Consider the following 12,172-nt stretch of genomic DNA (forward strand, 5'->3'; position numbering starts at 1 on the left):
GGTCTGTGTGAGGAGCTGGTTTTTCAACTGGCTCCCCTTGTGGACCAGCTTGCTCCTGGCACCCCATGCTGCTGCTTCCGATACAGAGGCAGCAGTGCGGGCTGGCAGGGGGCTCCTGAGGAGTGGGGCGGGAGTGCACTGGCTGTTGGCCCAGACCCTAGGCACTACAGAATAGTCAAGTAACTGATAAAAAATTCATGAGGTTACTCGACTATTCAATTAACCGATATTTAACATCCCAAATTAGAGACTGGCTTATGCCTTATGGCGTGAGGTTTCAGAACCTTCCAGTATTGTTAGCATGAGCTGTTCTTCCTCTTTGGGGTCCAGTCCCTTTTGGATGGAGAACCTGTCAGAATTTGTCCTCCTACCCAACGTCTGTCACCCTGGTTTTGTTGAGCTCACGATACCCCTTGGACTAGGCAACCCTACATGAGATTGCCAGACGCCAAGAAGGCGAACAGTCATTTTTGTGGACCTGAAGACCTCTTAGAATCAATGCACGGGTTGGGTTCAGCAGCGAGGCCAATAAAATGTGCTGGAGACAGAAGAGGGCCAGTGAGACATAGCAAAGTATGTTAAGTTCAACCCTTTGTCTTTTCACTTTCCCCTCTAGTTTGGGGACGTGGAAGATTGTGGCGAGCTACAAAGACTCCCCTCAGCAGACCTTCAGTGCGCAGTTTGATGTTAAAGAGTATGGTAAGGATCCCACCGCTGCCCTTCATCTGTCCCACAGCGCTCTCCTCTTGCTAATCTCCTGAACCCTGTGTAGAGGTGACATGTTACCCAGTGCGGCTTTACCATGCTACAAGTTGCACCCTTCCCCCGGCTCAACGTTCTCTCCTTCCCCCTCATTTCTCTAGTGCTTCCAAGTTTCGAAGTTACACTGGAGCTATCTGAGAAGTTTTTTTACATCGATGGCAACGAGAACCTCACAATTTATGTCAACGCAAGGTGGGTCTCCCTGTGAGCTAGTGGAGCAGAAGGAGACGCAGTGCATCATGGGAGGCCCTAGCCATGGAGCATTGTGGGAGATGTTGTATGATTGGGCGCTCTGGACCCAGAGAGGAGAATGGAGATTTAAGACAATAGAACTATAAGTCTGCATTGCCAGATTTAAGTATTTGGGGGTTTGGCCAAAATATTTGTTTTTAGGCATTTAGTTTCGCATTCAAATAAATCCCTCCCCCAGCCTTGTGGAAAGCAGATGATTCATATAGAAAATGTTGCTTGGTACATAACCCAACTGGCCACTGAAAAAACAGTTTAGAGGGGAATTTTTCAGCATACTCTGCTCCCAAAGTGACGTTACTTCTGGTTAGGCGCTTCTTCTTCTTCTTCTTCTTCCGGCTCATGAGCAAAGTCCGTGGTTTGCACTCAGATTCATCATCCACGATTTCTGCTGTTGCCTCCAGCTTGCACAGCACATGGCAGTGACTTGAAAACAAATGGACTAGTTCAGTTTGATCAGTGACTGGGCCACCCAAAACCAAGGGCACGTGGTAGCTTTCAAGAGATCACAGTGGAAATTTCTTGGCTATAACCCCCCAAGCCAGCACCATAGATTCTCAGGAGGTTTCCTCTCCTCTTTCAGGTTCCTCTATGGGAATGAATTACAAGGCACGGCCTTTGTCCTCTTTGGAGTGAAGATTGGTGATGAGAAGAAGAGCATCCCGCAGTCTCTCCAGAGAATTGAGGTAACTCCTGTTCTCGGAGGCGGAGGGGGAAATGCTGGGGAAGTGATGGGCCCTTACAAATAAAGTTATGAAGAACTTTTCCAAAGGTACATCACCTTGAGGCTTTTCTACGCTGGCACGTTTCACCACCAAAAACTGCTTTTTGTTGTCAAAACAATGTGAGCATTTACAGATTTGTCGGGAAACCCCACACAGTTTGAGCAACTAAAAACGTCCACCGCTGCGAGAGACTGCTGTCTTTTCCCCTCCCTTTATTGTTGACAAAGAGCCAGGGAGGACTCCGCTAGGGTTTTTTGTGTTGAGAGAACAGGCTTCTGCTGCTATCCCACAATGCATGCCCTGATGGCTCTGCTCAGTGTTTTGTGATCTCTGCTGCCCTGCAGGCCTGTCTCCTTTCAAAGCTCCAGGAAGTATCTGACAGCTGAATGAGCTGTCAGGACAAACCAGCTGTGGCTAACCCGCGGCTCATAAGCTGTATGCGGCTCTTCCCCTCCTCCCTCCCTGCATCAGTGTGGCTCATGAAGCCGCCCCCATGCTCCTGAGAACGGCCCCCGCCTCCTGGCTCCTCTGTGCTCACTGGGTCATGGGAGCTGTTCGGTGCTTCCAATATGGTAGCGACTGGTGGGAGCCTGCTGAGGCCAAAAAGCATAAAAATGCAGTCCTCACACGCTTCTTAAAGGGGCAGGCCTTTTTTTCTTTGCCGTACAACTTTTGGAGCAAATCATTGGAGTGCTCCTGTTCTGTCCTGCTAGGAACACAGCGATAGGCAGGCTGCTGCTGGGGGGGAGGGCTGGAGAGACGGCTGTGCTGCTTTGAAAGCCCTCAGCACGGAGAGCTCCCAGGCAATCCCAAGAAGCGCAAGGATCAGCTCTGCCTTCCCACCACCCCCACAATGCTTTGCTCTGCCTGTCTACAGGGTGCTCCACTCTTCTTTCCCACCATGCTGCACTGTGGGATGCTCACCCACAATGCTTTGCTCTGTCTGTTGCCAGAAGTGCTGTCCATGTGACCGTGAAACGTTGAGAATGGGAGGCAGAAAAATTGATTCAGCCGGTTTTGCACATCGACAGCACTTTTGTTGCCAAATTTTCCCAGTGTAGACCTGGCTTTAGTCAGGTGTTTACCTCCAGTGCCACCTTGGAGTCAAGGTCAGGGCTGGGAGGGGACATGAGATGGAGAAGAACCAATGTGTGTGACCCTCGTAGGTTCCCCCTTATTTCTAAGATGTTCTTAAGTATCAAGAGCTACGTGGCTCCTTGGCTTTTTGCCTCTCTCCAACCAGCGGGCTGCAAGGCTGTGGGCAGACCATTGGCCTGAGTTTCTGTGCTTCTGTGATCCTCACTGGCCCGTCTGCTTCACACCACTCGCTCTGCAGCCAACAAGCTCCGTGGAAACCCTGGACCATCCCCACCACTCATAGCAAAACAGGCTACAATCCGGGCCACTCTAGCGACCATCCCCTGGCTGCGGGTAGAAGACCAGCCTTGAGCGGGGGGAGGAACGTGTCCGCTGCTCTAAACGCATGCAAGTGGAGGGAGCAGGCAGCTGCACGCGTGTGGACGTGCTTACGACGTTAAGAAACCCTTTCCCTTTTTCTAGATCACGGAAGGGAACGGGGAGGCGAAGCTAACCCGTGAGATGCTGCAGGCCCGTTTCGTCAACCTCACTGAGCTCATCGGTCACACCATCTACGTCATGGCGACGGTTTTGACGGAGTCCGGTGAGCAAGCGTTTTGTCTGGAGCGGTGCCAAGCTGAGTCCTGACAGCCTGTGATTTGTGTGCAGTTCCAGGCACAGCTTTAAATCTCTGGCCCTTTGTGGCTCGGCTCCCATGTACCTTAGAAACACCAGAACAGACCCCACCATTGATTACAATGGCACAGACTGTAACCATAATAGATTTATTTCTGACTGGCGGAGTGTCCCCGAGGTGGGGGGGAGTCACTCGGCCCTGCACCCCCATCCTCAGCCAGAGGTGACTCTGAGCCAGCAGGCAGAACAGAAGGTTCATTAGGTGACGGGGACACAGCGTGGAACAGACTTGTCGGCACAGGAACCAGAAGCCGTCAGCACAATCCATCTTGGGGAGGAGGGGCAAAGCCAGGGCCCTGACCCACCCCGTGCACTCCAAGCCAGCGAGACTGACTCATCCCCAGCTCCTGGTCCCAGCTCTCCCCCCAGCCAGACTCGTCTTCTGGCCTTTGTCCACCTTTCCCGGGCAAAATGCGTCACCTGGTCACACCCATTTCTCGGGATCACGTTACGAAGGGCATCAGCCATTGTGTATGTGTGGGAGGCTGGAACACTGAAATTCCCACCCCCACCTAGGCATCGGGGCAGTGCCCAGGGAAGCTGAGGCACGCCCACGGGGTTACTACAGCCTGGTAGAACTCGCATGTAACATAATAAAGGGACTGCTATCCCCACTTTATCACGCAGCAGGGAAGGCAAAATCTGCATTGGTCCTGAAAGAGTGGTCTTCACCCACCCCTTTGGCTTCTCTCCGCAGGCAGCGACATGGTGGAAGCCGAGAGAACCGGAATTAACATCGTCACATCTCCCTATGAGATCCACTTCACAAAAACGTCCAAGTACTTCAAGCCGGGGATGCCCTTTGAACTCATGGTAACGGCTCTTCTGCCTTTCTTGTGTCTCTATCTGAAGCCAGAGGGGCTCCAGGGACCTCCATTCATGGGGATGTAACTGGGATTGGAATCTGGCTCTAGGCTGACAATGTGTCGGGCAGCAGAGTAGGGGCATTGGATCAGGGCTGGGTGATAAAAGGTCCATGAGCCGGATGCGGCCCCGCCAAGCCATTTGATCCAGCCCGACACCCAGCCGCTCCCCCACACCCTGACCTAGGGACAGGGGAGCGCACGAAGTCTCCTCCCCCACCAGGGGTGCGCGGCACCAGGGGGAACCGCCAGCTGCTCCAAATGGCTGGCGATTCTCTCTAGGTGCCACACACCCTAGCAGGGCTGGGGTGAGGGGTGTGAGCCTTCACGCGTTCCCCCTCCCCAGGCCAATCAGGGGCAGGGGAGTCTGAGAAGCCTCCTTCCCTACCCCCTCCACTGCCAGGGGTCGGCTGTGCCTAGAGAGAACAGCCCCTTCCTGCCTGAAGGCCCGCTCCTGCCAAACATTTGTGAAGTGGGCCCCCGGCAAAAATTGTTGCCCAGCCCTGGTCTGCCTTATTTTTGTCTCCTCTAACCAACGCTGTCCAATAACCCCTTTGTTGCCCAGGTCTATGTTACCAACCCCGATGGCTCGCCAGCCGCCCACGTCCCCGTGAAAATCAATGGCTCCCAGGAGTCCCGGCAGACTCAGCAAGACGGGACGGCGAAGCTGATTATCAACACGCTGGTGGAGAACTCGCTGTTAAACATCACCGTGAGGGAACCCTTCGCATGAGGGGCTGGGGGAGTTGTGGGCACCCCTGGGGAAACCCTCTCCGGCCAACACTATGGCATTGTACAGACCCTAAATCAGTCATGAGCAACGGGCGCTCCTCTTTCACCCAGCAGGCCGCGGGCAGCCATCATTCTCCCGATGCTGGGTGGGCTCCAGCCACATGCCGGCTGGCTTGCACCAGCGGCAGCACCTGTGGGGGGGGAGGTGCAAGTGTCTGGCAATGAGCTAGAGGAACGGGCTGTGTGTTCGGTGAGCCTGTGACTGCCCGGAGGGCTGATGGGCTGAGGCGTGGAAGCGGGCGCTCGAGATGTTTCTTCACCACGTCGTTGTTCAAACCCGGCGGCTAAAAACATTCACCAACATGAAATGAGTTTGGGCAGCGTCAGGCTGGTTCGTCCTGCATAGGAGTCGCCTCCTGGCTACCGGCCTTCGCAGAGAAGCCAGTGACTGTCCAGTGAGGCCTTGGCCTTCCCCGCTTCTCACGTCCGGCGAGACTTTCTCCCCCTCCTCCCCATCCAGCGGAGCCTTTTTTTCCTCCCCCATTTGCCAGGGGCATTTTGTGCCCCAGTCCTCCCTCCCCCCTTTATCTCTCAAAGGTCTTTTCTCCCCCATCCAACAGGAGCCTTTTCTCTCCCCTATCCACCTTCTCCCCTCTGACCTGACAGGTCCTTTTCTTCCTCTCCTCCCCGCCGATCTAGATGGGCCTTCTACCCCCTCCCCATCTAGTGTGGCTTTTTCTCTCACCTTCCCCTCACCTTCCCCCTCCATCTGGCAAGGCCTTTTCTTCCCCCTTTTCCAGCAGAGCCATTTCTTCCCCTGTCTGGTGGGTGCCTTTTGTCCCCGCACCCCATCCAGCAGAGGTGTTTTCTTCCCTCCCCATCCAATAAGGGTCTTTTGTCGTCCCCCGCCAATTCAGTGACAGCCTTTCCTCCCCATCCTGTCTGGTAGGGGCCTTTTCTGCCCCCCCCCCAGTCTGGCAAGGGTCTTTTCTCTCTCCCCCCCCCGCCCCACCCTGTTTAGCAAGGACCTTCTCTCTCTCTCTCCCACCCCCTACACTCCTGTGCTGCAGCCAAGGGTTTTGGGGGAACAGATTGGGGTAGGGAGGCCACTTACCCAGTCCAGTGGGTGCCCAGATGGTGAGCCCCAGTCCTAGCTGGCCACTCTTGGTGGTGCGGCTGCCCCCAGTGGTCACTCTGCACTATAGTGTCCCTCTGAACAGCCCCCTCCCTTTCCATGTTATGGAAAACAGTCCCAGTCCAGGCACCTCCCATTTTCCTGTCACAACCTAACCCTGACCTTGTTTAAGTTAGATGAAGAGGAAGCTGCCTCCCAAATTTGGTAGTCCTAGAGGAGGTTTAAGAGGAGTTCTTGAGCAAACAGACACACAGACAGGCAGATGCACATTTCTAAAATATATAGCTAGATTTAGAGTCCAGACTCCAATTTTCACAAAAATGACACAAATCTGCAGTAACTCCACTGGACCTGCTCTGGATTTACGCCCGTGTAACGGAGAACAGAATTTGGCCCAGACTGAGGTGTCCAAAGCTCCGGCTCAAATTTAGTTTAACTCTGTTTTTCTCTCCTGATACTTCCAGGTAAAAACTGACCATTCAGTCCTCCCGGAGACTCGCCAGGCTCGTAAGTCCATGGTGGCCGAACCCTATCAGACCCAAGGAGGATCAAAAAATTATCTCCATTTAGCAGTCTCCTCTACTGACATCAAAGCTGGAAACAACTTACGTGTGAGTTTCCTCCTGAGAATGGATGACCCAAGTGTAGAGAACAGGATCAAGTACTTCACCTACCTGGTAAGTGTTGTGCTTGAGGTTCATGAGTTCTCCTTTTTCATCCAGAGCAGGGACAGGCAATAATTTTTGGTGGGGGGCCACTCCAAGACCTTGATAAGTGGTCAAGGGCCGCACTTTTCTGTGGAGAGAGTGTGGGGTGTAGGGGGAGGTTGGGTGCACAAGGGTGCACAGGCTAAGGGACTGGGGTGCCGGAGATGGTGTGAGGTGTGAGGGGGTGTTTGGGGAAGGAGGGGGGTTGTGACCTGGGTCAGGAAATTGGGGTGTAGGGTCAGGGAGGGAGTGTGGGTGCAGGGGTATGTCTATACTACAAAGTTAATTCGAACTAACAGACGTTAGTTCGAACTAACTTTGATAGGCGCTACACACGCGACCCGCTAGTTTGAACTTAATTTGAACTAGCGGAGCACTTAATTCGAACTAGGTAAACCTTATTCCACGAGGACTAACGCCTAGTTCGAATTAACTAGTTTGAATTAAGGGCTGTGTAGCCACTTAATTCGAACTAGTGGGAGGCTAGCCCTCCCCAGCTTTCCCTGGTGGCCACTCTGGCCACCACCAGGGAAACTCTTCTGCCCCCCTCCCGGCCCCGGAGCCCTTAAAGGTGCACGGTCTGGCTACGGTGCCAGCACCCAGCCAGCAGACCCTGCACCTGGCACGGCACGAACCAGCCACCCACTGCCACCCAGCCCTCCACCTCTTCCCGGGACAATCCTGGCGGCTCCCAGGAGCCTGCCCAGGTCTGCAAGAGGTGGGTGCTCACCTGGTCTAGTGCAGAGATCGTGGACCTCATCCACAACCTCCGCACTAGGCACAGGAAAGTGGCCATCTAGGGAAGGAGAGCTGCCAGCCTGGCCACCCAGGAGCAGGTTTGCATGAAAATTAGGGTGGTCCAGTGAGACCCCCGACCCTGAGCTTAGAACATAAAAACATAAGAATGGTCATACTGGGTCAGACCAAAGGTCCATCTAGCCCAGTAGCCTGTCTGCCGACAGCGGCCAACACTAGGGACCCTGGAGGGGATGGACCAAAGACAGTGACCAAGCCATTTGTCTCATGCCATCCATCTCCAGCCTTCCACAAACAGAGGCCAAGGACACCATTTCTATCCCCTGGCTAATAGCACTCCATGGACCCAACCTGCATGAATTTATCTCACTTCTCTTTAAACTCTGTTAGGGTATATCTACACTACAAAGTTAGTTCGAACTAACGAACGTTAGTTCGAACTAACTTTCATAGGCGCTACACTAGCGCTCCGTTAGTTCGAATTTAATTCGAACTAACGGAGCGCTTAGTTCGAACTAGGTAATCCTCATTCCACAAGGACTAACGCCTAGTTCGAATTTACTAGTTCGAATTAAGGGCTGTGTAGACCCTTAATTCGAACTAGTGGGAGGCTAGCCCTCCCCAGCTTTCCCTGGTGGCCACTCTGGCCAGCACCAGGGAAACACGTCTGCCCCTCTCCTGGCCCCGGACCCCTTAAAGGGGAACAGGCTGGCTACGGTGCCCGTGCCAGGTGCAAGCCTGCCAGCACCCAGCCAGCAGACCCTGCACCTGGCACGGATCGAGCCACCCACCCGATGCCCCCCAGCCCTCTCCCTCTTCCCGGGACCAGGCTGGCGGTTCCCGGGAGCTTTCCCGGGACCGCAAGAGGCGGGCACCCGCCTGGGCTAGTGCGGACATCGTGGACCTTGTCCACGATGTCCGCACTAGGCACAGGAAAGTGGCCGGCTAGGGCAGGAGAGCTGCCAGCCTGGCCACCCAGGAGCAGGTGTGCAAGAGAATCAAAGGGGTCCACTGAGACCCCCGACCCTGAGCCCTGAGCTTACAATAGCCGTACTGGGTCAGACCAAAGGTCCATCTAGCCCAGTAGCCTGTCTGCCGACAGCGGCCAACCCTAGGGACCCTGGAGGGGATGGACCGAAGACAGTGACCAAGCCATTTGTCTCGTGCCATCCCTCTCCAGCCTTCCACAAAACTTGGGCAGGGACACCACTTCTACCCCCTGGCTAACACCACTCCATGGACCCAGCCTCCATGACTTGATCTCACTTCCCTTTAATCTCTGTTCCAGTTCTAGCCTTCACAGCCTCCTGCAGCAAGGAGTTCCACAGGTTGACTCTTTGCTTTGTGAAGAACAACTTTCTGTTACTAGTTTGAAGCCTGCTACCCATTCCTTTCCTTTGGTGTCCTCTAGTCCTTCTTTATGGGAACTAATGAAGAACTTTTCTGTATGCACCCTCTCCACCCAACCCCTGCTTTTAGAGACCTCTATCCTGTCCCCCCTCCGTCTCCTCTTTTCTAAGCTGAAAAGTCCCAGTCTCTTTAGCCTCTCTTCATATGGGACCTGTTCCCAACCCCTGATCATTTTAGTTGCCCTCCCCTCTCCCAGCCTCTCTTTTCCCCTCTCCCACCTCCTTTTCCCAGTCTCCCCCAGTTTTGTTCAATAAAGACAGATTCCATTTTGGAAGACACGTTATCTTTATTTTGTACATCAAGAAGAGGGGCTAGGGAAGGGTAAGTGGAAGGAGGTGAGGGAGGAATGGGGCACGAGCCGCCGATGGGGAGGACTGGGCTGGCTCTGCGGGCTTCTGGGGGTGGAAGCTCTCCTGCAGCCCCCCAATTGCCCCCTCTTCCCAGATGGCAGCCTGCGGCAAGTGCAGCCGGGCTGATGGCCGAGTGCTGTGATGTGCCCAGTGTGGGTACTCCGGGCACTCCAAGCCAGGACTGCTTTGCAAGCGGGGCACCCCTGAGAACTGTTTGTCCGGGGTGGGGGTCGGGACCCTTTAAGCGCAGCCCTCGGCTAGCCTGAGACAGCATCTCCACGCTCTAAGTCCTCCTCTGATGCCCTGCCGGCACTGCTTCCAGCCATCCTTAAGCCCGGTTCAGGGTCCACTTAATGTGGACGCGCTAGTTCGAATTAGCAAAACGCCAGTTCGAACTAGTTTTTAGTTCTAGATGCGTTAGTTCGAATTAGCTTAGTTTGAATTAACTAATTCGAACTAAGTTAGTTCGAATTAGCGCTGTAGTGTAGGCATACCCTCATAGTTCTAGCCTTCACAGCATCCTGCAGCAAGGAGTTCCACAGGTTGACTATTTGCTTTGTGAAGAAGAACTTTCTGTTATTAGTTTGAAGCCTGCTACCCATTCATTTCATTTGGTGTCCCCTAGTCCTTCTTTTATGGGAACTAATGAAGAACTTTTCTGTATGCACCCTCTCCACATCGCTCTTGCTTTTATAGACCTCTATCATATCCCCCCTGAGTCTCCTCTTTCCTAAGCTGAAAAGTCTCAGTGTCTTTAGCCTCTCTTCATATGGGACCTGTTCCAAACCCCTGATCATTTTAGTTGCCCTCCCCTCTCCCACCCTCTCTCTTCCCCTCTCCCACCCCCTTTTCCCAGTCTCCCCCAGTTTTGTTCAATAAAGAGAGTTTCTATTTTTGAACACGTGTCCTTTATTTTGTACATCAGGAAGGGGGGCTAGGGAGGGGTAAGTGGAAGGAGGTGAGGGAGGAATGGGGTATGAGCCCCCAATGGGGAGGACTGGGGTGTCTCTGCGGGCTCTTCGGGGTGGAAGCTCTCCTGCAGCCCCCCCGATTGAGTCCCCCCCCCCCCCTCGGATGGCAGCCTGCGGCAAGTGCAGCCAAGCTGATGGCCGAGTGCTGTGATGTGCCCAGTGTGGGCACTCAGGGCACTCCAAGCCAGGACAGATTTGCAAGCGGGGAACCCCTGAGAACTGTCTGTCTGGGATGGGGTTCGGGTCCCTTTAAGCACAGCCCTCAGCTAGCCTGAGACAGCAGCTCCACGCTCTAAGTTCTAATCTGATGCCCTGCCGGCACTGCTTCCGGCCAGCCTTAACCTCAGTTCAGAGTCCACTCAATGTGGACATGCTAGTTCAAATTAGCAAAACGCTAATTTGAACTAGTTTTTAGGTCTAGATGCGTTAGTTCGAATTAGCTTAGTTCGAATTAACTAATTCGAATTAAGTTAGTTCGAATTAGTGGTGTAGTGTAGACATACCCCAGGAGAGGATTCTGGCCTGGGGGAGGTATGTAGGTGGGGGGACCAGGTCTAGGAGGGAGTTGTTACCTGGGGCAGGGGGTGCAGAGGGTTTGGATGGTGATCTGGCGGAGGGGCTGGGGTGCCAGAGGCAGGCGCTGGCTGGGAGGAGTTTACCTAAGTGTCTCCTGGCCAGGGGCCTGCAATATCCCAAGGCAGGCTGGGCTCCCGCCTGTTGCAGCCCCAGCCCCTTGAAAATGCAGCCTGCCCCCTCCACATGGATTTCAGCACGGGGTGGGGGAAGAGGCTTGCACTGCCCCAGCATCTTGGGCCAATTTCTGAACTCTGATTGGCTGTCTGTTTCCAGCCAATTGGAGCTAGAGATTGATGGAGGTCAGTTCTTATTGGTCAGTTGTTTCAGGGGCTGAGTTTTAAACTGAGGCAGCTGCGTGAGCCCGAGGGTCCCGGCCGCGGGTCCGATCCAGTGGCTTGGTGGCCCGGATCTGGCCCCCCAGGCCATATTTTGCCCAGCCCCGATGCAGACACCGAAGACTCCATAGTGACGTAGAAACAGGGCTTCGGTTGTTATTATTACAACCTATTTCCTGGAGCCCTCCCACGAACATGGTTTAAAAACTCCATGGGATTGGAAATATTTACCGGCAAGCTCCACACCTAAGGTCCAGGTCCTCTAGTTTCCAGCCAGTTCCCACCACTGTAGATTTTAATGCATCTCTGAACACGTGTTCCATTCCCCTGTTAGATCCTGAACAAAGGGAAGATCATTCGTGTAGGGAGACAGCCAAAGGAGGCAGGACAGCATATGGTGACCATGTCCCTGCTCATCACGCCTGACCTCATCCCGTCATTCCGCATCATGGCGTACTACCACGTCGGATATTCAGAGATTGTAGCAGACTCGGTGTGGATAGATGTCCAAGACTCGTGCATGGGAACGGTAAGTTGATTTTCTCTCTGGTCTGGGCACGTTAATACAAATTGCCCCTACTTTTCATAAAACAACCACTATTCTCCAAGGTTTTCTCCTCCCTTTGAGGTTCAGACTTCCTTTTCCTCCTCCGTTAGCCCAGGGGAGACCAAGGCACCTTTCAGACCTGCCCGGAGAAAAGAAACAAGCAAAAAGTCATTTTTAGGGCTAGTGGAACAGAATAGCTCAATTGAGCAATAGCCCAACAAAGAGGTTCCTTAGCAATGCAGTAGAAAGATAGCTGGAAATTAAGGTCTATGAATAGATTC

At 53.7% G+C, this 12,172-nt stretch overlaps 1 protein-coding gene across 2 annotated transcripts in view; it reads left to right on the forward strand.

Moving 5' to 3' along the window:
* The window catches only part of LOC102456878 (complement C3), an 89,641-nt gene that overhangs the window by 12,386 nt on the left and 65,083 nt on the right, over positions 1–12,172 (forward strand). For both annotated transcript variants that reach the window (XM_075902306.1, XM_075902307.1), the window contains exons 6-13: positions 617–699; positions 864–954; positions 1,595–1,697; positions 3,297–3,417; positions 4,207–4,322; positions 4,938–5,084; positions 6,704–6,916; positions 11,679–11,873. In XM_075902306.1, coding sequence (XP_075758421.1) covers positions 617–699; positions 864–954; positions 1,595–1,697; positions 3,297–3,417; positions 4,207–4,322; positions 4,938–5,084; positions 6,704–6,916; positions 11,679–11,873 — 1,069 coding nt within the window. The remainder of the gene's footprint in view (positions 1–616; positions 700–863; positions 955–1,594; positions 1,698–3,296; positions 3,418–4,206; positions 4,323–4,937; positions 5,085–6,703; positions 6,917–11,678; positions 11,874–12,172) is intronic.

This window comes from Pelodiscus sinensis, chromosome 19 (genome assembly GCF_049634645.1).
Source record: "Pelodiscus sinensis isolate JC-2024 chromosome 19, ASM4963464v1, whole genome shotgun sequence".
Lineage (NCBI taxonomy): Eukaryota > Metazoa > Chordata > Testudines > Trionychidae > Pelodiscus > Pelodiscus sinensis.